This window comes from Schistocerca serialis, chromosome 1, assembly GCF_023864345.2.
Source record: "Schistocerca serialis cubense isolate TAMUIC-IGC-003099 chromosome 1, iqSchSeri2.2, whole genome shotgun sequence".
Classification (NCBI taxonomy): domain Eukaryota; kingdom Metazoa; phylum Arthropoda; class Insecta; order Orthoptera; family Acrididae; genus Schistocerca; species Schistocerca serialis.
Genome location: NC_064638.1, coordinates 599,871,072 through 599,896,804, shown reverse-complemented (window position 1 = coordinate 599,896,804; position 25,733 = coordinate 599,871,072). Strand labels below are relative to the sequence as shown.

Genomic DNA, 25,733 nt, shown 5'->3' with positions numbered 1-25,733 from the left:
TGGTTCATCTGTAAATGAGACCGCTTATAAAACACTAATACGACCTATTCTTGAGTACTGCTCGAGCGTTTGGGATGCCTATCAGGTCGGATTGAGGGAGGACATAGAAGCAATTCGGAGGCGGGCTGCTTGATTTGTTATTGGTAGGTTTGACCATCACGCGAATGTTACGGAAATGCTTCAGGAACTCGGGTGGGAGTCTGTACAGGAAAGGAGGCGTTCTTTTCGTGAATCGCTACTGAGGAAATTTAGAGAACCAGCATTTGAGGCTGACTCCAGTACAATTTTACTGCCGCCAACTTACATTTCGCGGAAAAACCACAAAGATAAGATAAGAGAGATTAAGGCTCTTACAGATGCATATAAGCAATCATTTTTCCCTCGTTCTGTTTGGGAGTGGAACAGGGAGAGAAGATGCCAGTTGTGGTACGAGGTACCCTCCGCCACGCACCGTATGGTGGATTGCGGAGTATGTATGTAGATGTAGATGTATACATTAAAAACAGTTAAAACAGCTTCTACATTCATATTACAAATATGCTCCAGAAGCCACTGTCCAATGCATGGCGGAAGGTAAATCGAAACAATATCATCGATTTTATTCGGAAATGGGGTATATGCTGTATGAAAACTGCATGAAAAGTAGCATATTGGTAGACATCGAAATTATAGCGTGGTAATCGTAGGAGTCCGCCCCTTAGCTGAGAGGTCTGCTGCGGGCCCAGGGTACGATTCCAGGCCAGGTCGGAGATTATGTCCGCTCGAGACTGAGTGTTGTGTTGTCCTCATTATCATTTCATCATCGAAACTCAAGTCGCCCAATGTGGCGTCAACTAAAAAGACTTGCAACTCGGTGGCCGCCGGCCGCGGTGGCCGTGCGGTTCTAGGCGCTTCAGTCCGGAACCGCGAGACTGCTACGGTCGCAGGTTCGAATCCTGCCTCGGGCATGGATGTGTGTCATGTCCTTAAGTTAGTTAGGTTTAAGTGGTTCTTAGTTCTAGGGGACTGATGACCTTAGATGTTAAGTCCCATAGTGCTCAGAGCCATTTGAACTCGGTGGCCGAACTTTCCCAGGTGGGGAATCCCCACCGTCAATGCCAAAGGATCATCATCATTATCATCGTCATCATCATCATCATCATCATCATCATCATCGTCATAGTGGTAGGAATCTACATACATCGATAAAAAGTTGCGTTTAGCTTCAGCGTAGGAATAAATGCATACTCACTTATGGTCCAGAGGTTTACACATACGTAAATGTGATCTGTAACGGCCTACTGTTGTTATCGAGAAATGTGAATAAAACGAATGAATAATTAGAGGATACGTAATTGTGCAGACGCTGGCGCCTTACCGGCTGCAGGAGGCGCAGGTCCGGGGCGAGGGGCCCGGCGAGGACGTGCAGCATGAGGGGCAGGTCCCCCGCGTAGCGGCACATGGGCGACGCCGAGAAGAAGCGCGGCCAGCGCTTGTCCGAGCCCGACGGGATGTGGCCCTCGTGCGGCACCACGCCTGCGGCACAACACGTCCACACTGTCCACAACTTCTGTCTCACACACCACACCTTCGTTCGTAGCAGAATACGAGAGAACACGCGATTCCTTAAAGAACTGGATTCCCTTGTATAAAACTGGTTCCGAGTTCTGATTACCTTACAAATGAGTTAGTGTGTTAAATATTTCACGTTAAGCATGTGTGAAACTCTCTTTAATTAATCTTGGGTATTAATAAACCGCTTCGGCTGTATTTAGTCCTTTATTTTTAGTTTTGTGGCACTAAAAGCCATATCTTCAGGTGAACATATAACTAAAACTGTAGAACTAAAACGCTCAGAACTTTGTACCGAACATTCGTTGTCCGTCAGAACAGAACACCGCTAAAAGGCGATATATGTCATGGAATAAAACAGCCGGATTCCAATGGGGTGGCTAGGTCCGCTTCTGAGGTCTATAAGCAATCGCGAACAGGCAGCTCCTGACGAATAACAAATGTTGGTTACAAATTTCCGAGCTTTGTAGCTGTCATGTTTTAGTTATATGTTCACCTGAATATGTGGCTTTTATTTCCGTGAAACCGGTAGTGATCAAAAAAATAAAGGACTAAATACAGCTGAAGCGGTTTATTAATACTCAAGGTGATTGCTCACAGCTGTGGTTGCCCTATAAGGCTGTCTGCTCTTTAGTTAAATTGCAGTAAGCTTAAGACGTAGAAACGAATAATAATCGATTTCAACAGCTGCTGCGGAAAATGGCCATGCACATGAACTAGTATGGACGTCTTGTCAGGCATTTCCAAGCGGTCCTCACAAGAAGTTTAGAAGAATACATCTCAACCTGCATAAAACTGTCGAATATACAAAGTTTAACAACATCTGCAGATCAAATAATATAATACCTTATATGTGGTGCTACATAACGCATATTTTAATCTTACGAAAGTTCTGTATAACGCCGCTGTTTTCCCCCATTTCGTTAGCAAGACAGAAAATCGTACATCTACAGTGATGGAAAAAATGAAAAATCCACAGAAGAAAGATTGCAAATTTAAAAGCTAAACAAATACCTAACACAGCCACAAATGATATCCATTCCAACGAGAAACATCATTTCTATCCAAGACGGGTCAACCTCACTGACACTGTTTTGCATACAAAAGAAATAAAACTGCACGAAAAAGGTCTGAAACACAACGTAAGCACACAATAGACGAAAAATACATACAAATCCTTGTAGTTGGATCAGAAAGCTTTCTCGCACAGGAAAGGAGACAAAATGAGATAAACGTTGATCTGACGAGAGACCTAGTAGGTAATGAAATCAAAAAGATAATAACACAGGTGCAGGAAAACATAGGAAATCAAAATAATACAGATTTCATAACACCGACAAAACTTAAAAAGAAACTGCAGGAACACATCATCATTACAAGGGCAGCTAAAGGAAACACAGTGGTTCTCATGGATAAGGAGCAATATATCAGTAAAACACAAGAGTTCATCACAATAAATAAAATTACAAAACGAAAATCAGATTCAACTAACAGATTCCAAACAAACTTGAGAAGCGCTCTGAAAGACACTGAAAATACACTAGAAGACAATCAAAAAAAGAAAACTATTAACAAATCCCAGTGCTCCATCCTTCCGATGTTAACCAAAACAACACGAGACAGACCTCCCCGACCGAGCCATTGTGAGTTATAGATATGCTCCCACATGCCCCCTAGCAACATACATGTTGAAAATCTTATCAGAAAACTACAAATTACAAGAGCATACTACTGCAAGAAACACCACACTTGTGATAAGCTACATAAAAGATGTAGGGTTCCAGATATAGCCACCCTCATGTTATTTGATGTAGAGAATATGTATTCAAGTATACTAATAACTGAAACAATAAACATTATAGAACAAAATCTTAAGACACACAGTACACGTCCATATGAATATATCAAAGAAACAGTCAAGCTACTATAGCTAATAACACAAGAGAACTATTTCCAGTTAAGTAATGAACTCTGTTTACAAAGTGAAGAATTACCAATGGGATTCCTAGTGTCTGGAAGGATAGCAAACATATTTATGAACCACGTAGAACATGGTACTTTTACTGCTAAATACCTACATCTTCCTGAGGGTATTTCCGGTCTGTCGTTGCAACTACAAGAAGTTTCTTGTAGGTGCAACGACAGAACGAAAATACCCTCAGAAATTGTAAAGCAACTATGGACAATATAGGCACACAAATGAAGAACTTAAAGGTGCAACATCCGATACTGGACTAGAAATGTGGATGTCATCTTGTGCCTGATAGAGGAATCAAGCAGGACAATTGACCAGTTACACACACACACACCCACGCACACACACACACACACACGCACGCACGCACGCACGCACACACACACATAAATTCTGTTCACATGAAATACACATTGCAGTACAGAAAGAGCAAAATAGGCAGTTAAGTTTCTTAGAGATAGCCATAAAGATTCAAAACAGCCAACATACATTTGACCCTATTCAATACCTCCTCATTAGTTACATGATCTACCCATCTAGTCTTCAGCATTCTTCTGTAGCACCACATTTCGAAAGCTTCTATTCTCTTCTCGTCCAAACTAGTTATCGTCCACGTTTCACTTCCATACATGGCTACACTCCATACAAATTCTTTCAGAAATGACTTAAATCTATACTCGATGTTAACAAATTTCTCTTCTTCAGAAGCGCTTTCCTTGCCATTGCCAGTCTACATTTTATATCCTCTCTACTTCGACCATCGTCAGTTATTTTGCTCCCCAAGTAGCAAAACTCATTTACTACTTTAAGCATATCATTTCCTAATCTAATTCCCTCATCATCACCCGACTTATTTCGACTACATTCCATTATCCTCGTTTTGCTTTTGTTGATGTTCATGTTATATCCTCCTTTCAAGACACTATCCATTCCGTTCAACTGCTTTGCTGTCTCTGACAGAATTACAATGTCATCGGCGAACCTCAAAGTTTTTATTTCTTCCCCATGGATTTTAATACCTACTCCGAATTTTTCTTTTGTTTCCTTTACTGCTTGCTCAATATACAGATTGAATAACGTTGGGGAGAGGCTATAACCCTGTCTCACTCCCTTCCCAACCACTGCTTCCCTTTCATACCCCTCGACTCTTATAGCTGCCATCTGGTTTCTGTACAAATTGTAAATAGCCCTTCGCTCCCTGTATTTTACCCCTGCCACCTTTAGAATTTGAAAGAGAGTATTCCAGTCAACATTGTCAAAAGCTTTCTCTAAGTCCACAAACGCTAGAAATATAGGTTTGCCTTTCTTTAATCTATTTTCTTAGATAAGTCGTAGGGTCAGTATTGCCTCAAGAGTTTCAATATTTCTACGGAATCCAAACTGATCTTCCCCGAGGTCGGCTTCTACCAGTTTTTCCATTCGTCTTTGCTTAGAACTGGGTTTCCATCTGAGCTCTTGATATTCGTACAAGTGGTTCTCTTTTCTCCAAAGGTCTCTTTAATTTTCCTGTAGGCAGTATCCATCTTACCCATTTTCGTTAATAAAAATCACAAATTATCTTCCATCAAACTTTAGGCAGTCCTCATGACACACTGTCTTTTGGGGAAGCAAGTACGAATTCTCACTCGCTACTCGTATGGGAATTAACCTGAGCACCGAGAGTGGGAGATTTCCCCCTCGTGCTGTTAAAGCCGGCGTATGTAGCAGACCACTACTGGACGGTAGACTAACTATTGCGCAACAAAACGTTCCGTTTTAGGTAAAAGTAGTCTGTCCTGATTTGTACGTTAGTTCAGAGAAACTTAAAACAAAGGTGGGTTAAATTATACACTTTTGCTGGTTTTCCGTTAAATTTCACATTTTTTGAAATAACCCAGAAATTAATAAAGATATTTAATCAGAGACCTCAGTGTTATGTATCTACCACTTGCTTGTTGGTGACGTATAAAGTTCCAAAAACACTTGACGGAACATGATACTGAACCTTCGAAGTCGGAGTTAATGGTCACACGAACACAGCTAGTAAGTAGCCAACGGGCTGGCAATAGGGCGCTTCGTTGGCCCTCTTAACACTTCGACAACAAATCCACGAGCATTAGGCACTGTAACTTCAATTTCGAGCCCCACGTAAGTTTTGGTTATCCCGCGTGTAAGTGCCAGACTACAAATCCAAGGGTTTGAAATTGCGTCGGGGTTAGCCTTCGCAGTACACCGCAGCAAACTTTTCAGTTTTAGCAGCGTCTTTTGTATCCGGAAAATACCACAGTGAAGTATGCTGGGGTTCCACAGTGAACTGTAGATGGCCAACACAACTTGTGTAGTAGCACTAAGTTTATGGAACCAACTTGGAGGTTGATAACAGCTTTACCACTTATTTTGTCAGACGAGATGAGACGATATACACCTTCCTTTATTGCATGTGTAAACTAGTTCAAAAAAGCGAATATTCCCTACAGGAATTGCCGTGTCTGAGAAATTTCAAAGTGCGAAGTCATACCGTTCCTTCGATATACTTGTCAGCCAATACAACTCTTTTCTGGTACGTAGAAAATGAAAGCTTTCGTTAAGGCCCGTGATCTGCCGAATAACCTGGCAGGACTGTGATTATAAAACCACGGGCTAGGCTCACTACACATACAGCATCCTCTCACAGCCACTACCGACAAACTGCAAACGAAGATTCTATCGTAAAACGACTCTCTTTTTTGCAGTAAAGAGTGTTACATTACAGCTAACTGGAGCGGCGTAAACACCAATTTGTCGTACAGGCAGTTGTGTTAGTTCGAAGCTATGATCTTTTCTCCTCTCCTCATTATGTTTATTTTTTTTAAGGTGTATTCATCGTGCTGCAGATCGGTTGTCCATTGGTGCATGTCATCGACTGGCTTAGTGAGCTACCGGACATTCACCAAAGCAACCCTGTTAGGCACCGTTTGCAACGAAGGGAATGGAAACTAAACTAAAGTGAACTAGCATTCGCAGGTAATTCCACAATCTTCTCAAGCTTGTAACTGTGAACAAGCGTTTATACTGGAGGGAATAGAAAAGAAAACTGTGAACGAGCGTAAAGTGTTAGCTCTACGATTGCTGCGTTATACTTTTCTGGCGCCAATAATTGCTACACTGGTTTCACTCGGTACAAACTTTTTATTGGCTCGATGAAAAACTTTCATCTTCAGAAAGTCTTAGTTTACATGCAGAACGCGCTGTTTTTGACAATGCATGCAAAATCGCGTAGTGGTCAGTGTACTGCCTTGTAAGCAGGAGACGCAGCTTCGAATGCCAGTCTGGCACAAATTTTCAAATTTTCAACTTGTCCCATTTATATAAATCAATGCCCACTGGCAAATAATGTCTAATTTCTAAGTGCCTTGATTCATAGTGACTTCGGATATGATGATGATGAGGTCCCATACTCCGAGGAGCGTAGGGGACGACGCGGGAGACCCGCACCACCGACTAGGCAAGGTCCTAGCGGAGGTGGTTTGTCATTGCCTTCCTCTGACCGCAATGGAGATGAATGAGGATGATGAAAACGACACACAACACACAGTCATCTCGAGCCATTCCCTGACCTCGCCGGGATTCGAACCCGGGAGCCCGCGCGCGGGAAGCGAGAACGCTACCGCAAGACTACGAGCTGCGAACCACACACACACACACATATATATATATATATATATATATATATATATATATATATATATATATATATATATATATATCTGAAAGATTAGCAGTTGTTAGTTTGATGGTATATATATACACTCCTGGAAATGGAAAAAAGAACACATTGACACTGGTGTGTCAGACCCACCATACTTGCTCCGGACACTGCGAGAGGGCTGTACAAGCAATGATCACACGCACGGCACAGCGGACACACCAGGAACCGCGGTGTTGGCCGTCGAATGGCGCTAGCTGCGCAGCATTTGTGCACCGCCGCCGTCAGTGTCAGCCAGTTTGCCGTGGCATAGGGAGCTCCATCGCAGTCTTTAACACTGGTAGCATGCCGCGACAGCGTGGACGTGAACCGTATGTGCAGTTGACGGACTTTGAGCGAGGGCGTATAGTGGGCATGCGGGAGGCCGGGTGGACGTACCACCGAATTGCTCAACACGTGGGGCGTGAGGTTTCCACAGTACATCGATGTTGTCGCCAGTGGTCGGCGGAAGGTGCACGTGCCCGTCGACCAGGGACCGGACCGCAGCGACGCACGGATGCACGCCAAGACCGTAGGATCCTACGCAGTGCCGTAGGGGACCGCACCGCCACTTCCCAGCAAATTAGGGACACTGTTGCTCCTGGGGTATCAGCGAGGACCATTCGCAACCGTCTCCATGAAGCTGGGCTACGGTCCCGCACACCGTTAGGCCGTCTTCCGCTCACGCCCCAACATCGTGCAGCCCGCCTCCAGTGGTGTCGCGACAGGCGTGAATGGAGGGACGAATGGAGACGTGTCGTCTTCAGTGATGAGAGTCGCGTCTGCCTTGGTGCCAATGATGGTCGTATGCGTGTTTGGCGCCGTGCAGGTGAGCGCCACAATCAGCACTGCATACGACCGATGTACACAGGACCAACACCCGGCATCATGGTGTGGGGAGCGATCTCCTACACTGGCCGTACACCACTGGTGATCGTCGAGGGGACACTGAATAGTGCACAGTACATCCAAACCGTCATCGAACCCATCGTTCTACCATTCCTAGACAGGCAAGGGAACTTGCTGTTCCAACGGGACAATGCACGTCCGCATGTATCCCGTGCCACCCAACGTGCTCTAGAAGGTGTAAGTCAACTACCCTGGCCAGCAAGATCTCCGGATCTGTCCCCCATTGAGCATGTTTGGGACTGGATGAAGCGTCGTCTCACGCAGTCTGCACGACCAGCACGAACGCTGGTCCAACTGAGGCGCCAGGTGGAAATGGCATGGCAAGCCGTTCCACAGGACTACATCCAGCATCTCTACGATCGTCTCCATGGGAGAATAGCAGCCTGCATTGCTGCGAAAGGTGGATATACACTGTACTAGTGCCGACATTGTGCATGCTCTGTTGCCTGTGTCTATGTGCCTGTGGTTCTGTCAGTGTGATCATGTGATGTATCTGACCCCAGGAATGTGTCAATAAAGTTTCCCCTTCCTGGGACAATGAATTCACGGTGTTCTTATTTCAATTTCCAGGAGTGTATATATATATATATCTGAAAGATTAGCAGTTGTTAGTTTGATGGTTTTATATATATATATATATATATATATATATATATATATATATATATATATATATATATATATATATCGTCTGAAAGATTAGCAGTTGTTAGTTTGATGGTTATTTAACATTAAAATAATTTTACATCTTTCAAAATAACAGTAAAATATTTTATACTTAATGTTTTGAAGGTTCCTTATTCTAGGTTTAAATTGTTCCTTAAAAAACTTTATGTCTTTGTTTTAACGTGATATTCATAATAGTTTCAACGTTTATGCAATAATTTCTACGTTTACACAACAATTTCATTAAAAAATTAGCTTATCCTATTCTGCCCTGTGCGTGGGCAGAACAGGAAATATGCATGCATGTCTTTGAAAAATGTAAAGAGATACAAAAAATACAATTTTAACTAAGTTGCAAGTAAGGTTTGTTAGATTATGTTACAAGGTGATTTTTTGGCTTCAAGAAATGTTTTCTTCTTTACAAGAACTGCTAAGACCCTCGTAAACGATCAACTGTGTTTGACAAAGTCTCTCTTATTTAGCCACGGATTTGCCAAGAAAGCCCGTACACGTTCCAACAATGTATGTAAGTTTAACCTCACTTTGAAACAGACGCAATTCGTGTTCGTCTGTAGTCTGAGCGTGGTGAGTACACTGTCTGTCAACAGTGACGTAGAGAATAAATTGAGGTCTCCGTATAGGTAATCTGCCAATTTCTCTTCGAAGCGGAACTGATTTTATAGAAGAGAAAGGACCAATCATCAGTGAGGACGGATATGACTGGGATATCAACAACAACCGTTGATTCCCCTGACACACTCCTTAGACCCGATTGTGACATTACTAACAAAAATGTGGTTGTTACTGATAATGAAGATGGTTGGTTGGTTGGTTTGGCGAAGGAGACCAGACAGCGTGGTCATCGGTCTCATCGGATTAGGGAAGGATTGGGAAGGAAGTCGGCCGTGCCCTTTCAGAGGAACCATCCTGGCATTTGCCTGGAGTGATTTAGGGAAATCACGGAAAACCTAAATCAGGATGGCCGGACGCGGGATTGAACCGTCGTCCTCCCGAATGCGAGTCCAGTGTCTAACCACTGCGCCACCCCGCTCGGTATAATGAAGATCTCTTGATTTTATATATTAATGTATTATAAGTATTTCAGTATACAATAAGCATATACTTTGATGTCATTTACATACGATAGTTAAATTGCTTTTGCATAATCCTTCAACCAGTGGTTTCACAAACTCCTGAAAGTATTAGACATACGACTACCTTTTAAATATGGGTTAAACATTCAAGGTTTTGAAAAAAACTCTCCTATTGCCAGAAAGTGAAGGGTAAGACCAAGTCTTTGTTCAAGGGAATGTTTCTTTTATCAAATTTGTGTCTTAATTTGAAACTAATGGCTCTTTCATATACATTAAACGTTCAAAACAGGACGGTGAAACCCTAGCGAAGTCAGCGAAAGTAACGCCGTCTTCCACATTCAGCTCTCGCGGCATATTCTTCCCGTCACGTATTCTATAGTGTGTTTTCGTCCAACACGATATCTTCGCTTTCGTCTTTGTCTGCTTATGTTATCGAGTATTATTAATGCAGCGCCACATGTCATTAATTCATCCCATTCTCTTGACATAGCGTTGCACATGAAGCGAATACGTGAAACATAAAATATTTCCCGCCAGTTTCAGTCGATGCGAACACACACACAGAAGTGTTTGTCGCTAGTATGGACGTGGACGATAGGAGCGAATATAGTTACAAACATGTTATGAACATGATCAGAAACAATGCTAAGAACGGTTAACGTATTCACAAACTCAGAGAAAACGGGACTTGACGAACTGAGTTGTATCGGCCACAGCCGAGCATATTGGGAATCAAATGCTGCGTCGCTATTATGACCTGTCCACATTCACCGACACCTGACAATGTGAATTCATATTCAGACTACTATCAGTAAATGTATCATTTCTTACCTCCCCAATAGAACTCAGTGAGATTCTTGACAAACTTTCTGTATGAGGGGGACGAATTTACACATGTAAACGGCGACATGCAGCAGGACGAAATGCTGGTCTGTACAATAACATGACAACGGTAGTGGGTTGGGTTGGTTCGCACCCAGTCTGCATATTTGCCAGATGCCCGTGTCCCCAATGGAATCATCCATTCCGTCGTGCAACGTTCCAGATTTACCGATACCAACTCCTGTGACCTCATATGGCCAACTGCCCTATGGCAGGAAGTTCAAAAATAGCCAAGTTGTACTACAGCGTTTTCCTCTACTCATATGACGTCACTGTGGAAGTAAGCAGTTGTCCTAACTGTAAAAGGGTGGAAAATTTAAAAAAAATACAAGATGGAGCACTGTCCTGTTGGTGCGAAATTCAAAAAGTCCAAGGTTGTGATCCAAGATGGCAGTTCTGGGAATACGAGCACTGCCCTACGATGTCAGAATCCGCGATGGCAATTCAGGATGGAAGACCTGGAGAAACGGGGAAGCCTGCATAGTTGTCAAATTTCCCCAGCCCTATGACATCAGAATCCAACACGGTGAATATGAGGGATATGGGCAGAGTCTGCGTAGTTGGCAGGTCGCTTGTGCTAATTATATAATCCGGTCCTAAGTTTAAAATGGTAGGAAATTTAAAAGTCGTTGTTTTCCCTCACTCCTGTGACGTTAAAATTAACTTGTCCGAAGTCCAGTTCCCAGAAGGAAATTTTCACTCCGCAGTGGTGTGTGCGCTGATATGAAACTTCCTGGCAGATTAAAATTGTTTGCCAGTCAGAGACTGGGACTAGGGACCTTTGTTGTTTTTTTAAAAAAATTCCAGTTATCTTAAGTTGAAACAATTCCCATCACCTATAAGACATCACAGTTTAAACAGTTTCCCATTCCCAATCATCTGACGTAACAGGTCGACACATTAAGTTTGAAGCCAAATTCTCCTATGTTTAAAACGTTGGGATATTAAAAATAGATCCACATGAAACTTCCTGGCAGATTAAAACTGTGTGCCCGACCGAGACTCGAACTCGGGACCTTTGCCTTTCGCGGGAAAGTGCTCTACCATCTGAGCTACCGAAGCACGGCTCACGACCGGTACTCACAACTTTACTTCTGCCAGTACCTTGTCTCCTACCTTCCAAACTCTCACAGGAGAGCTTCTGTAAAGTTTGGAAGGTAGGAGACGAGGTACTGGCAGAAGTAAAGTTGTGAGTACCGGTTGTTAGTCGTGTTTCGGTAGCTCAGATGGTAGAGCACTTGCCCGCGAAAGGCAAAGGTCCCGCGTTCGAGTCTCGGTCGGGCACACAGTTTTAATCTGCCAGGAAGTTTCATATCAGCGCACACTCCGCTGCAGAGTGAAAATCTCATTCTGGATAGATCCACATGTTGTAAATTTAAAGTGGTGCGCTGGTCATAAATTCGCTTGTCCCGAGTTTAAAACTGGGAGAAATTCTCAAAAAGTCTTTTACCCTAAGTTTAAAAAGATGGGAAGCCTACCTTTTGTCAGAACTATAAGGAACTTATTCTAAATTCAAAACTGTATAACTCACTAGCGCAACCTCTACGGTTGTCAAATGCACTATTGTGTAGTAGCATAGGAATGGTTTTCACTTGCGTGTTAAGCACAACAGCGACTTTCTAGATGGAGTCCTATTTTGTTTACTCTATGACTCAACACAACACGAGATATGTCGTGGCATAAACAAAAACTAGCGCTGTACAATGGCATTTTGCGGTAAGAGACCAGAAACTATGTTTCCTTTCATCTGTACCAACACAACCACGGAGAGCTGTTTTCGTGTTCATAATTTGTTTTATTTCGAAATGTTAAAATATAAAACTGCAGCAAATGAAGCAGACGAAACGGAATACAGACGACTAAAAAGTGTGACTAACCGAAAGTGGAAATGGCTAAGTAGGAATCTGTAGAGGACAAATGCAATGCTGCAGAAACGTATTACTATGGGAAACATATATACCGCCTACTGTAAGACGAAAGAGACCTTTGGAGAAAAGAGAAGCGCGTGGATGAATGTCCAGAGCTCAGAAGACAAGCCAGTTCCAGGCAAAGAAGGAAAAGCTGAAAGGCGGAAGGAATGCGTAGAGGAATTCTACAAGAGAAATGAACTTGAAGATAATGTTATAGAAAGGGAAGAGCAAGTAGACGAAGATGAGATGGGAGATACAATATTGCAGAAGAATTTGACAAAGAACTGAAAGATATAAGTCGAAACAAGGCCTCTGGAGTAGACGACATTCCTCAGAATTATCGACATTCTTGGTAGAGCCGGACAGGGCAAAATTATTCCATCGGGTGTGCAAGATACTTGTGACAGGTGAAATATCCTCAGTGTTCAGAAGAATTTAATCGTTCAAATTCCAGAGAAAGCAGGTGTTGACGAATGTGAATATTACCGAATTGGTTACAAAATACCACCCCGAGTTATTTACAGAAAAATGAGTAAACTGGTAGAAGCCCACCTCGGAGAAGAAGAGTTTGCGTGCTGGAGAAATGTAGTAACACGCGAGGAAATACTGGCTCTACAGCTTATGTTACAAGATAGGTTGAAGAGAGAGAAACCTATGTTTGTAAGATTTGTAGATTTTGAAAAAGCTTTAGACAATGTAAATTGAAACACACTCTTTGAATTTTGAAGGTGTTGTTGTTGTTGTCTTCAGTCCTGAGACTGGTTTGATGCAGCTCTCCATGCTACTCTATCCTGTGTAAGCTTCTTCATCTCCCAGTATCTACCGCAACCTACATCCTTCTTAATCTGCTTAGTGTATTCATCTCTTGCTCTCCCTCTACGATTTTTACCCTCCACGCTGCCCTCCAATGCTAAATTTGTGATCCCTTGATGCCTCAGAGCATGTCCTACCAACCGGTCCCTTCTTCTTGTCAAGTTTTGCCACAAACTCCTCTTCTCCCCAATTCTATTCAATACCTCGTCATTACTTATGTGATCTACCCATCTAATCTTCAGCATTCTTCTGTAGCACCACATTTCGAAAGCTTCTATTCTCTTCTTGTCCAAACTATTTATCGTCCATGTTTCACTTCCATACATGGCTACACTCCATACAAATACTTTCAGAAACGACTTCCTGACACTTAAATCTATACTCGACGTTAACAAATTTCTCTTCTTCAGAAACGCTTTCCTTCCCATTGTCAGTCTACATTTTATATCTTCTCTACTTCGACCATCATCAGTTATTTTGCTCCCCAAATAGCAAAACTCATTTACTACTTTAAGTGTCTCATTTTATAATCTAATTCCCGCAGCATCACCCGACTTAATTTGACTACATTCCATTATCCTCGTTTTGCTTTTGTTGATGTTCATCTTATATCCTCCTTTCAAGACGCTGTCCATTCCGTTCAACTGCTCTTTCAAGTCCTTTGCCGTCTCCGACAGAATTACAATGTCATCGGTGAACCTCAGCGTTTTTATTTCTTCTCCATGGACTTTAATACCTACTCCGAATTTTTCTTTTGTTTCCTTTACTGCTTGCTCAATATACGGATTGAATAACATCGGGGGAGGCTACAACCCTGTCTCACTCCCTTCCCAACTACTGCTTCCCTATCATACACCTCGTCTCTTATAACTACCATCTCGTTTCTGTACAAATTGTAAATAGCCTTTGCTCCCTGTATTTTACCCCTGCCACCTTTAGAATTTGAAAAAGAGTATTCCAGTCAACATTGTCAAAAGCCTTCTCCAAGTCCACAAATGCTAGAAATGTAGGTTTGCCTTTCCTTAATCTATTTTCTAAGATAAGTCGTAGGGTCAGCATTGCCTCACGTGTTGCAACATTTCTGCGGAATCCAAACTGATCTTCGCCGAGGTCGGCTTCTACCAGTTTTTCCATTCGTCTGTAAAGAATTCGCGTTAGTATTTTGTAGCTGTGAGTTATTAAACTGATAGTTCGGTAATTTTCACATCTGTCAACACCTGCTTTCTTTGGGATTGGAATTATTATATTCTTTTTGAAGTCTGAGGGTATTTCGCCTGTCTCATACATCTTGCTCACCAGATGGTAGAGTTTTGTCAGGACTGGCTCTCCCAACGCCGTCAGTAGTTCCAATGGAATGTTGTCTACTCCCGGGGCCTTGTTTCGACTCAGGTCTTTCAGTGCTCTGTCAGACTCTTCACGCAGAATCATATCTCCCATTTCATCTTCATCCACATCCTCCTCCATTTCCATAACATTGTCCTCAAGTACATCGCCCTTGTATAGACCCTCTATATACTCCTTCCACCTTTCTGCTTTCCCTTCTTTGCTTAGAACTGGGTTTCCATCTGAGCCCTTGATATTCATACAAGTGGCTCTCTTTTCTCCAAAGGTCTCTTTAATTTTCCTGTAGGCAGTATCTATCTTACCCCTAGTGAGATAAGCTTCTACATCCTTACATTTGTCCTCTAGCCATCCCTGCTTAGCCATTTTGCACTTCCTGTCGATCTCATTTTTGAGACGTTTGTATTCCCTTTTGCCTGCTTTATTTTTGCGTTTTTATATTTTCTCCTTTCATTAATTAAATTCAATATTTCTCCTGTTACGCAAGGATTTCTACTAGCCCTCGTCTTTTTACCTACTTGATCCTCTGCTGCCTTCACTATTTCATCCCTCAGAGCTACCCATTCTTCTTCTACTATATTTCTTTCCTCCATTCGTGTCAATTGTTCCCTTATGCTCTCCCTGAAACTCTGTACAACCTCTGGTTTAGTCAGTTTATCGAGGTCCCATCTCCTTAAATTCCCACCTTTTTGTAGTTTCTTCAGTTTGAATCTACAGTTCATAACCAATAGATTATGGTCAGAGTCCACATCTGCCCTTGGAAATGTCTTACAATTTAAAACCTGATTCCTAAATCTCTGTCTTACCGTTCTATAATCTATCTGATACCTTCTAGTATCTCCAGGATTCTTCCATGTATACAACCTTCTTTTATGATTCTTGAACCAAGTGTTAGCTATGATTAAGTTATGCTCTGTGCAAAATTCTACCAGACGGCTTCCTCTTTCATTTCTCTCCCCCAATCCATATTCACCCACTATGTTTCCTTATCTCCCTTTTCGTACTCTCGAATTCCAGTCACCCATGACTATTAAATTTTCGTCTCCCTTCACTACCTGAATAATTTCTTTTAAAGGTAGTGGCGGTAAAATAAGGGAACGAAAGGTTATTCTCAGCTTGTGCAGAGACCAAGGTGCAGGTAAAAGAGCTGAAGGAGATGAAAGGGAAGCAGTGGTTGAAAAAGGAGCGAGACAGGACTGTAACCTATCCGTTATGTTATTGAGTCTATATATTGAGCAAGCAGCAAAGGAAACCAAGGAGAAAAATGGAAGGGGAATTAAAGGTCATGGAGAAGAAATAAAATTTGAGGTTTGCCTGTGACATTGTAATTCTGTCGGAAAGCGCAAAGGAGTTTGGGAGAGCAGTTGAAAGGAACAGATCTGTCTTGAAAAAAGGTTATAAGATGAACATGAACAGAAGTAAAAGAAGGGTAATGGAATATAGTAGAATGGTATTAAGTGATGTTAGAGTTACATTACGAAATGAGACAATAAAAGCAGTCAATATGTTTTGCTATTTGGGCAGCAAAATAACTGACGATTGTCGAAGTAGAGAGGATATAGAATGCAGTCGCCGAAGTGGCGTCAAATCGCACCCGGCGAACGGTCTACCCAACGGGAGGCCCTAGTCACACGACATTTACATTTATTGGAGATCGCCGCGTCAGTCATTACTTCGGAGCAAGCGAAATGATAAAGCAGCGTCACCTGTTGTTACAGAGGGGGTATGGGACGTAATGGTCAATATTCAGGCTTATGACATGAATGATCACTTGAACATAAAAACTTCATATGGACATTTGTCCTATTCCAACTTGCTTTCGAGGTACAACACATTTGATGAAAATTGTTATTTATTTTCTGTGTTATTGAATACATTGTCAGGTTCACACACGTACACTTTTGCAGCAGTAAGTAAACCTTGCAACCCGGATTTTACGAAGTATCAATTGAAAAACACTTATCTATAACACATTCATCTCTAAGCATTATCATACACGTCACTACCTTGTACCATTCAACAATTTGTTGCCGTTTTTGCAAAGGGCGTTGAACTACAGGACCAGAAGATAAATGGGTACTCGGAGGAATAACGCAATGAGGACTCTGGTAAACACTCTACGATCAGGAACTCGATGTGTGGGAAAGCGCCGACGGTGTTCTTCTACAGCTGGAGCTGCAGCGCAATACTGAGTTTATCGTAAGAATAAACCTGATGTCAACATTATACTACGCATTCTTCTGTGTTTACTGGAATCTCATTAGATTTAGTTTCACATTGAACGAAAGCCAAGATGTCTCTAGTACGGCCAAATATGATGCTGTGCGTTACGAGCACATCGGCTCAGAGATGATATGGGACAATAGCTTTATCGGCGCCTGTAACTTTTGTAATTAAGAAGCAAAAAGAGACGAACAGAGAAACAATAGCTACAGTTTCGAAAGTCATTTAAGTTTTAAATAGAATGATGTAGCGGCAAAACTCCGGTAATACGCTCCTCAGGGGACCAGACTGAAAACATAACACGCTCTCCTTCTTTGATAACATAGTATTGTAATTAAAAACAAGAGTCATGAAAATGGCTAACAACGTAAACACAGGGTAATTTTTCTGCGTGAGGAATGTGTGACGTGAAACCTATGGCAGGGATTTCAACGTATAGTTAAATATTGAGGCAACTGATGGCTTACAGTCAGTCATCTGGTAATCTCAGAACCCCATCTATATCCGATTCCGAGGAATACATGTCAGTACTGGAACTGTACTCTGCTAAGCTGATAACGAGGCGATCAGCAACAGAATCCGCGGAGCCAGCCAAGTGCCACATTCTCCCCTCCTCTTTTATGACGTGCTATTCTGCATCCTGCCAGTGTTCGGCAGCGACGTGTGACAAAGCTTTACACATTAGGTCCAATACATCTGGTAGCTTAATGTCTTCTTATTTCTCGCGACAAATCCAGTAAGTTGGCTGTAGAACAATGCTATTGGGTTCAGGTTGCAATGGTACGGTGTGCTCCATACCGTGAAAATTATCGTTTTCCATGTTTCTACGACGCTTATTCGCTCTGGCTCATGTGAGAGCACATCTGTGGTATGAAGCAACGGACATAGTCCAAGTTAAAGGTGTTTGATTTTTCATCTTTGTGCCAAAAATTTAATTTGCAATATTTTGTTAATTTAAATGTTCTTTATTAAATATCTTTTATAAAATATCGATAACTACTTTTAATACTAATGATGATTAGATATCTGTTGATTAGCATATATTTGATGAATTTTGTATTTAAATGGTGTCATTACTAGAACTGAACGAAAAACAACGCTGTGAGTTTTGACTTAGAAAACTACATACAAACATTCGCCAACGGTACCGATTAAGCTACAAATCTCGTTTACTGAAAACGCCTTGACTTTAGCAAATATAGCTTCCTGAAAATCTTCCAAGACAAGTTTTTCTTTGTAATCTTGTGAAAAATTTAAGAACAACTTGTTTCTCGCCATTTTTAACGGGGTTCCACGCAAGTGTTTCACTACGGTGCAGAAAGCAGCGTCTGCCATTTTCATTTTACGTATAAACAGCGCGACAGTCAGACCACAACTAGAATTTACAGAAACTGTGACCTCACATGATTTTTGAAATAAAAACTACAAAGCTTAAGGATGAATAAGAAAAACGTTGATGGCTGTTAATACATTAGAACATCTTAAAGTTTCACTTACGGTAATAAGATATCTAACATACAGGATATTCGGAAATTCGCGTTATAAACTTCTAGGACTTGTAGAGGAGAGTGAGTACAGAATATTTTGAATAGGAACCCATGTCCGGTAACGTACCGTTTCCGTGCTACAGCCGTCTGAAAACATGTTTGCTAGGCAGTATTGCAACAGGGTTGGGGGGGGGGGGCGAGGGGGGGCTTACATCGGAATGGCTAATGTCGTTTAACGTCTATTCTACCTCTCTGACTGGTTCGAGTCTCAGTCAGTGTCTGCGAGTGTTAGACAAGGTGATTGGACACACCATGATGCTTCTGTATGGCGAAGCTCCTGGTAATGGAAGAGCTGCTTGTCGACTTTATCAAGATCGTTAAGCACAGCGTCCGACCCCATCGCAAACCCGCTTCACCACTATTACGCAACGGTTTCGAGAAAGGGATACTTTCACCGTCAGCAGGCGTGATTGTGGTGCAATAACGAGACGCCACACACAAAATTGGAAGAGACCGTCTGCACCATGTTGAAGGGAACTCGTCAAGTACACGAGACATTCCGCGAGAAATTGATTTTGTTTCCAGCACCGTCTGTCATGTTGTGCATGGCCAACAACAACATTCATACCATCTCCAACACTCCATACCACCTCAAACACTCACAGACACTTGAATGTGGCTCGAACCAGGTAAGAGATGTAGAACAGACGTCAAAATGACATCAGCCAATCTGACGTAACTACCCCTGACTACCCGGTTGCAAACCTACCTAGCAAACATGTTTTCAAAAAGCTGTGGCACGCAAACGGTACGTTTCCGGACATGGGTTCTTGTTAACAATCATATGCACTCACTCCCCTCTACAAGTCCTAGAAGTCTGTAACGGGATGGATTTTCCGAACACCCTAGGTGAGTAGGTCCTACTTCCAAGAACGTTAACTACACCAGTGTACGTGTGCTATGTCTGCTGATCAATCAGCATCTGATTTATTCTTATGATGGACGAAGTATACCAACGTAGAAGCCGCAAACATACAGCATTACAGTACGCATGTGAAATTTTTAACTAGCGTGTGTACAACCACAGTTAACGGTTGCGTCTTCTGATACACTCAAATCCATGGCACCACTTTATTCAAAAAAACACCATGGTCAGCTGCGCGTTCAACGGACTACTTTAATGGCAGACATGCATGTCGAGCAAAGAGTCTTGGAAACAATGAGGTAGGTTGGGCTAGGATTAAACGTCAACGAGGTCTGGTAGTTAAGACTCATACGTGCCCGCCACTAGACCAATAACAAATTTGCATGAAGTGTAGTCTGTCTCGGAAACAGTTGGTAGTAGGACATATGTCCGTATGAAGTTTTTTGTTTCAGATTATCGTTCCTGTGTTTTCTCCGAATATGACAATTTCTGCTGGGACACTCTGTATAAACTTGATGGTTTCTACACAGCGGGACGCTGCAGAAAAGCGGAGCCGCAGTTAGCTGTTGTGTCGGCAGGGACTCACCTGGCGACGGCTTGTGGCCGAAGACGCCGCAGAAGAGAGCCGGCAGGCGCGCGGAGCCGCCCACGTCGGACGCCAGACCCACCACTGACGCCGCGGACCCCAGCAGCGCCGCCTGCGGACCAGCGAGGCACATGGTGAGTCAGGAGCTGGCTAAGCGGCCTGCACACCCCAGCAACGTCGCAGCAAGTTTGCTGTTTAATGCCACTAGATCACCAGCTTTATCCCAGGGCAGGTTAGAGAACATTTTCCCACACGAGCGACATACACTAAGGTGACACAAATCATGGGACAGTCATCTGCATGTCTACAGATGGTAGCAGTATCGCGTACACATAGTATAAAAGGACAGTGCATTGACAAAGCCCTCATTTGTACTCTGGTGATACATGTAGAAAGGTTTCCAAGGTGATTATGGACGCACGACGGGTATTAACAGACCTTGAGCCGGCCGGGGTGACCGAGCGGTTCTAGGCGCTACAGTCTGGAGCCGGGCGACCGCTACGGTCGCAGGTTCGAATCCTTCCTCGGGCATGGATGTGTGTGACGTCCTTAGGTTAGTTAGGTTTAAGTAGTTCTAAGTTCTAGGGGACTGATGACCTCAGACGTTGAGTCCCATAGTGCTCAGAGCCATTTGAACCATTTTTGAACAGACCTTGAACGCTGACTGGTAGATGGACCTACACGCATTGGTCATGCCCTTTCGGAAATCTCTGGGGAATTCAATATTCCGAGATCCACAGTGTCAAGAGTGTGTCAAGAATGCCAAACTTCAGGCATTACCTCTCAACACAGACAACGCAGTGGCCGACGGCCTTCGCTTAACGACCGAGATCAACAGTGCTAATAGACAAGCAACACTGCGTGAAATAAGAGCAGAAATCGATGTAGAATGCACGAAGAAAGTATCGGTTAGGGCAGTGCGCGAAATTTGGCGTTAATGGACTATGGCAGCAAACGATCGAGGCGAGTGCCTTTGCTAACAGCACAACGCCTGCAGCACCTCTCCTGGGTTCGTGACCATACAGGTTGGACGCTAGACGACTGGAAATCCGTGGCCTGACCACATGAGTCCCGATTTCAGTTGGTAAGAGCTGATGGTAGCGTTTGACTGTGGCGCGAACCTCTCGAAGTCTTGGTCCAAGTTGTCAACAAGGCACTGTGCAAGCTGGTAGTGGCTCCATAATGGTGTAGGCTTTGTTTACGTGGAAGGGACTGGGCCCTTTGGTCCAACTGAACCGATCATTAACTGGAAAAGGTTATATTCGGCTACTTGGGGACTGTTTGCAACTATTCTTGGACTTCATATTGCGAAACAACGCTGTCACTTTTTCGGGCCACAACAGTTCGCAATTGGTCTGAAGAAGATTCCGGTTAATTTGAGCGAACGACTTGGCCACTCAGATCCCCCGACATGAATCCCGTCGAAGATTTATGGGACTTAATCGAGACGTTCAAAACAACCTGCACCGGCAACACTTACGGAGTTATCACTGCTACAGAGCCAATATTGCTCAGTATTTGCGCAGGGAACTTCCAGTTGTAGAGTCTATGCTACGTCGAGTTGCTGCACTATGACGGGTGAAAGGATGTTAGGAGGTATCACATGACTTTCGTCACCTCAGAGTATTAATTAACTCCTACTCACCTCCCTTCCTCAGACATAAGTTGCCTTTTTAAAATAAATACTGCATAGACATACGAGGGTTGCTCCAGAAGTATCCATCCTGAATGTGTAGACATCAGTTGTTGTTTCTAACAAATGGCTATAGTATAAAGTACCAACATTTTATAACTTTTAAGTGTGAATTTTGAATTAGGTATCGCATTTGTTTGGTAGCCATCAATAGTGAATGCTCTCAATGAATTTGTCGACATGGATAAAACTGGTCAACGTTTTGTGATATATTACTTTCATTTAACCTTAGAGCAGTACATTAAGTTCTAAGTTCTAGGCGACTGATGACCTCAGAAGTTAAGTCGCATAGTGCTCAGAGCCATTTGAACCATTTTAACCCAGTTCACATAAACATTAACTGTATCCCGCTAAAAAAATAATTTTTAATAATCTGCAATTTTGTCATCCTCTGCGAAGCGGAAACCATTAGTCCTAGAAAAAGATAATAGGAAACTTTTGTAGGAAATTTTAAATAGTTTAATTCTTTGCTGTGGAACTCTTTCGCTTGAACCTGTGGTTTTCGAGTTATTCACGAAAAATGTAAAATTGGCCTTTCAACTCCTCCCACCCGTCACCAATGCTCACACCTCATCTGTCAGGACTTTTAACTCGTTCATAGTACACCCTCCCACCACTGTACAAAAATTTGCGACGACCCGAATTTTTTCCTAGAGTTGGCCGGTTTTGGTCTACATTGACAGCGCTATTTCTGCTTCCAGGTACAGTATTTTGAGGCAGGCGCGGACCGTGGTTTCCATTCGAAGAACGCTACGGATTTTATCCATCGGAACTAACCTAGACCTCTGACTACGCTACAGATCAGTCTTTCACCATGCAATATCACATTTCAGCAATAGTTTACATATTGTATCGTCTTTTCGTTTCATAAACAACTAGTAAATAACACCAAAATTTAACTCCAAGTTAAGATCTATAGATAGCATATTTATCTGCAGACGTTACATTTTCCATTTTACCACAACAAATCGTGCTAAAAGAAACGTTTTGGAGAGATCTTTAATGCTGTGTATGTTAACATCTCTTCAAGTTTTCGTGTTTTCAGCTCTAAACTTGAGACATTTAATGTTTATTGTGCGTTCAATACGCGCCGTTCGTGAAATAGCGCATCGACGAAGTGACATTGCTGCTGTGATTGTGTGTGCAGTAAGGAGCGATCTTGCGCTGTGATTGTGATTTTTTCATAAATAAATACTGAATTGCGATCGAATCCGGGAGAGACGTTGAAAGCAATCTTACAGTTCGTAGGTATATTCTCTGACACGTCCACACTATGGAACAAAGTCACTCCTAAGAGAGAAAAAGAGAGAGAGCTCTTCTATTTACATAACATCAAATACTACAGAGCATACATCTATTAAATTAATAAGAAAGTCGCACAATCTTTAAGAAAACGCAAAGCTGAATAAAAAAAATTGGAGAAAGGAGGATGCGAAACATCTCTGCATCACATTGTAAGTCCGCATCTCCATCCACTAGACCACAGTACACTGCTGCACTGATGGGTCTTATATTGCGTGACCCCTTAAAGGTATTAATTGCCGGTATTTTATTAACATACGTTTAATTGTAACAAATAGTACCAAGAACGATGAATTTTTCATACATCTTCAATGCGTCATTGCCTCGAAACGGCACACTTTCATGATACGCAAGTTATAATTCGAAAACAACGAAATACAAAATTCTTTCCCACCAGCTTGACGTTTGCCGCCATTTCCTTACAACAAATCGTACCAATAACGACGCGTTTTCAGAAGCTCCTTAATGTGATAGTGCTTTGAAGTGGCATATATTCGTAGGATGTCAGTTATATAACTCCTTAACAAAGGGGTTTAAATAATTAGTAATATTGCCGGCCGCGGTGGTCTAGCGGTTCTAGGCGCTCAGTCCGGAACCGCGCGACTGCTACGGTCGCAGGTTCGAATCCTGCCTCGGGCATGGATGTGTGTGCTGTCCTTAGGTTAGTTTGGTTTAAGTAGTTCTAAGTTCTAGGGGACTGATGACTACAGATGTTAAGTCCCATAGTGCTCAGAGCCATTTTTTGAATTAGTAATAAATCCAATATGGCGTCTCCCAAGTTTTGCTTGTGATGTAGACGTGACCTGTGGCTAGGCTGAAGCGTGTGAGCCTTCGGAAGGCCCTTAAAAGTTGTCCTCTATAGGACAAGGCGCAGACTTAAGAACAGCTGCTACCTCTTCGAAAAACATCGCTTGATATTAAATATTAACAGTTACAAGAAGATGAGTATCATTCTCTAAATTCGTGACAGAAATACTTGAGATGCTTCCTTGATCATTTAAATTCTGTTATCCAGAACAGATAAATGTATTTCAATATATATTGTGGGGCAGCTTAGCCTCAGAGCCTTTAACTACGAGCTGCGGCTCAAAATTTGAGGTTAATTACAGAGTCACACTAAATGGAGATTCAAGCTATAATTTTTCTTTTACGAGCTTCAAATCTTCATCTGGCCATCGAGATTAAAATTTCCCGTGGTTTTCACATGTATGTGAAAGCAAGAACAGAATGGAAAACCCGGTTCCCTACTGGCTGCAACTGAACCGACTTAATTACTGCAGTTCCTTAGAGCATCTTAACACTCACCGAAAGCCTCGTACACGGAATTTTCCTCTCATTTATTAAATAGCTGGTAGTATTACATTCACGTGGCCTTGAAAAGCGGAGAGTAGTGTGGAGCACATAACGTTGTTGTTGCAGCCACCAGTCCGAAGACTGGTTTGATGTAAACCCATTTGCACCTGCTTACTGTAAGCAAGCCTTCTACATCTACTTGTACACATATACTCCACAAGCCACCGTATGGTGCGTGGCGGAGGGTACCCTTTACCTCTACTAGTCAATTCATTTCCTATTCCACTCGCAAACAAAGCGAGGGAAATACAACTGTCTATATGCCTCCGTGTGGGCCCTAATTTCTCGTAGCTTATCTTCGTGATCCTTAGGCGAAATGTATCTTGGTGGCAGTAGAATCGGTCGGCAGTCAGCTTCAAAATGGTTCAAATGGCTCTGAGCACTATGGGACTTAACATCTATGGTCATCAGTTGGTTGGTTGGTTGTTTGGGGGAAGAGACCAAACAGCGAGGTTATCGGTCTCATAGGGTTAGGGAAGGATGGGGAAGGAAGTCGGCCGTGCCCTTTCAAAGGAACCATCCCGGCATTTGCCTGGAGAGATTTAGGGAAATCACGGAAAACCTAAATCAGGATGGCCGGACGCGGGATTGAACCGTCGTCCTTCCGAATGCGAGTCCAGTGTGCTAATATGGTCATCAGTCCCCTAGAACTTAGAACTACTTAAACCTAACTAACCTAAGGACATCACACACATCCATGCCCGAGGCAGGATTCGAACCTGCGACCGTAGCGGTCGCGAGGCTCCGGACTGAGCGCCGAGAACCGCTAGACCACCGCGGCCGGCGCAGTCAGCTTCAAGTGCCGGTTCTCTAAAGTTTCTCAATAGTGCTCCTCGGAAACAACGTCGCCTTCCCTCCAGTGATTCCCATTTGAGTTCCCGGAGCATCTCCGTAACACTTGCGTGTTGTTCGAGCCTGCTGGTAACAAATACAGCAGTCCCCCTAGTAACAAATATAACAGTCCGCATCCGACTTGTTTTTATGTCTTCCTACAAGCCTTGCTCTCCCTCTACAGTTCTTACGTTCCACACTCATTACCACATCATTCAACTCTTGTTTCCTCATGATATGTACTGTTAATCTATTCCTCCTTGTAGTCAAGTTGTGCCGTAAAACTCTTTTCTCGCCATTTCGATCCAGTACATGTTTTCCAGCTACTTGAACTCATCATCTAATCTTCAGCATTATTATATAGCACCACATTTAAGAAGCTTCTGTATCCTTCGTTTCTGAGCTATTTGCGGTCCACTTTTGACGTCTATGCAGGGTGAATCAGTGGTGATGTTACAAACTTTCAGAGTGATATAGAAGGGTAAATGT

General features: G+C 42.8%; 1 protein-coding gene across 1 annotated transcript in view; it reads right to left on the bottom strand.

Moving 5' to 3' along the window:
* Positions 1-25,733, bottom strand: part of LOC126477096 (fatty-acid amide hydrolase 2-A-like) — a 241,253-nt gene that overhangs the window by 74,736 nt on the left and 140,784 nt on the right. Inside the window, exons 5-6 of the mRNA XM_050103591.1 lie at positions 20,066-20,177; positions 1,358-1,515 (exon numbers count right to left, since the gene is read on the bottom strand). Of these exons, the coding sequence (XP_049959548.1) occupies positions 1,358-1,515; positions 20,066-20,177 (270 nt within the window). The remainder of the gene's footprint in view (positions 1-1,357; positions 1,516-20,065; positions 20,178-25,733) is intronic.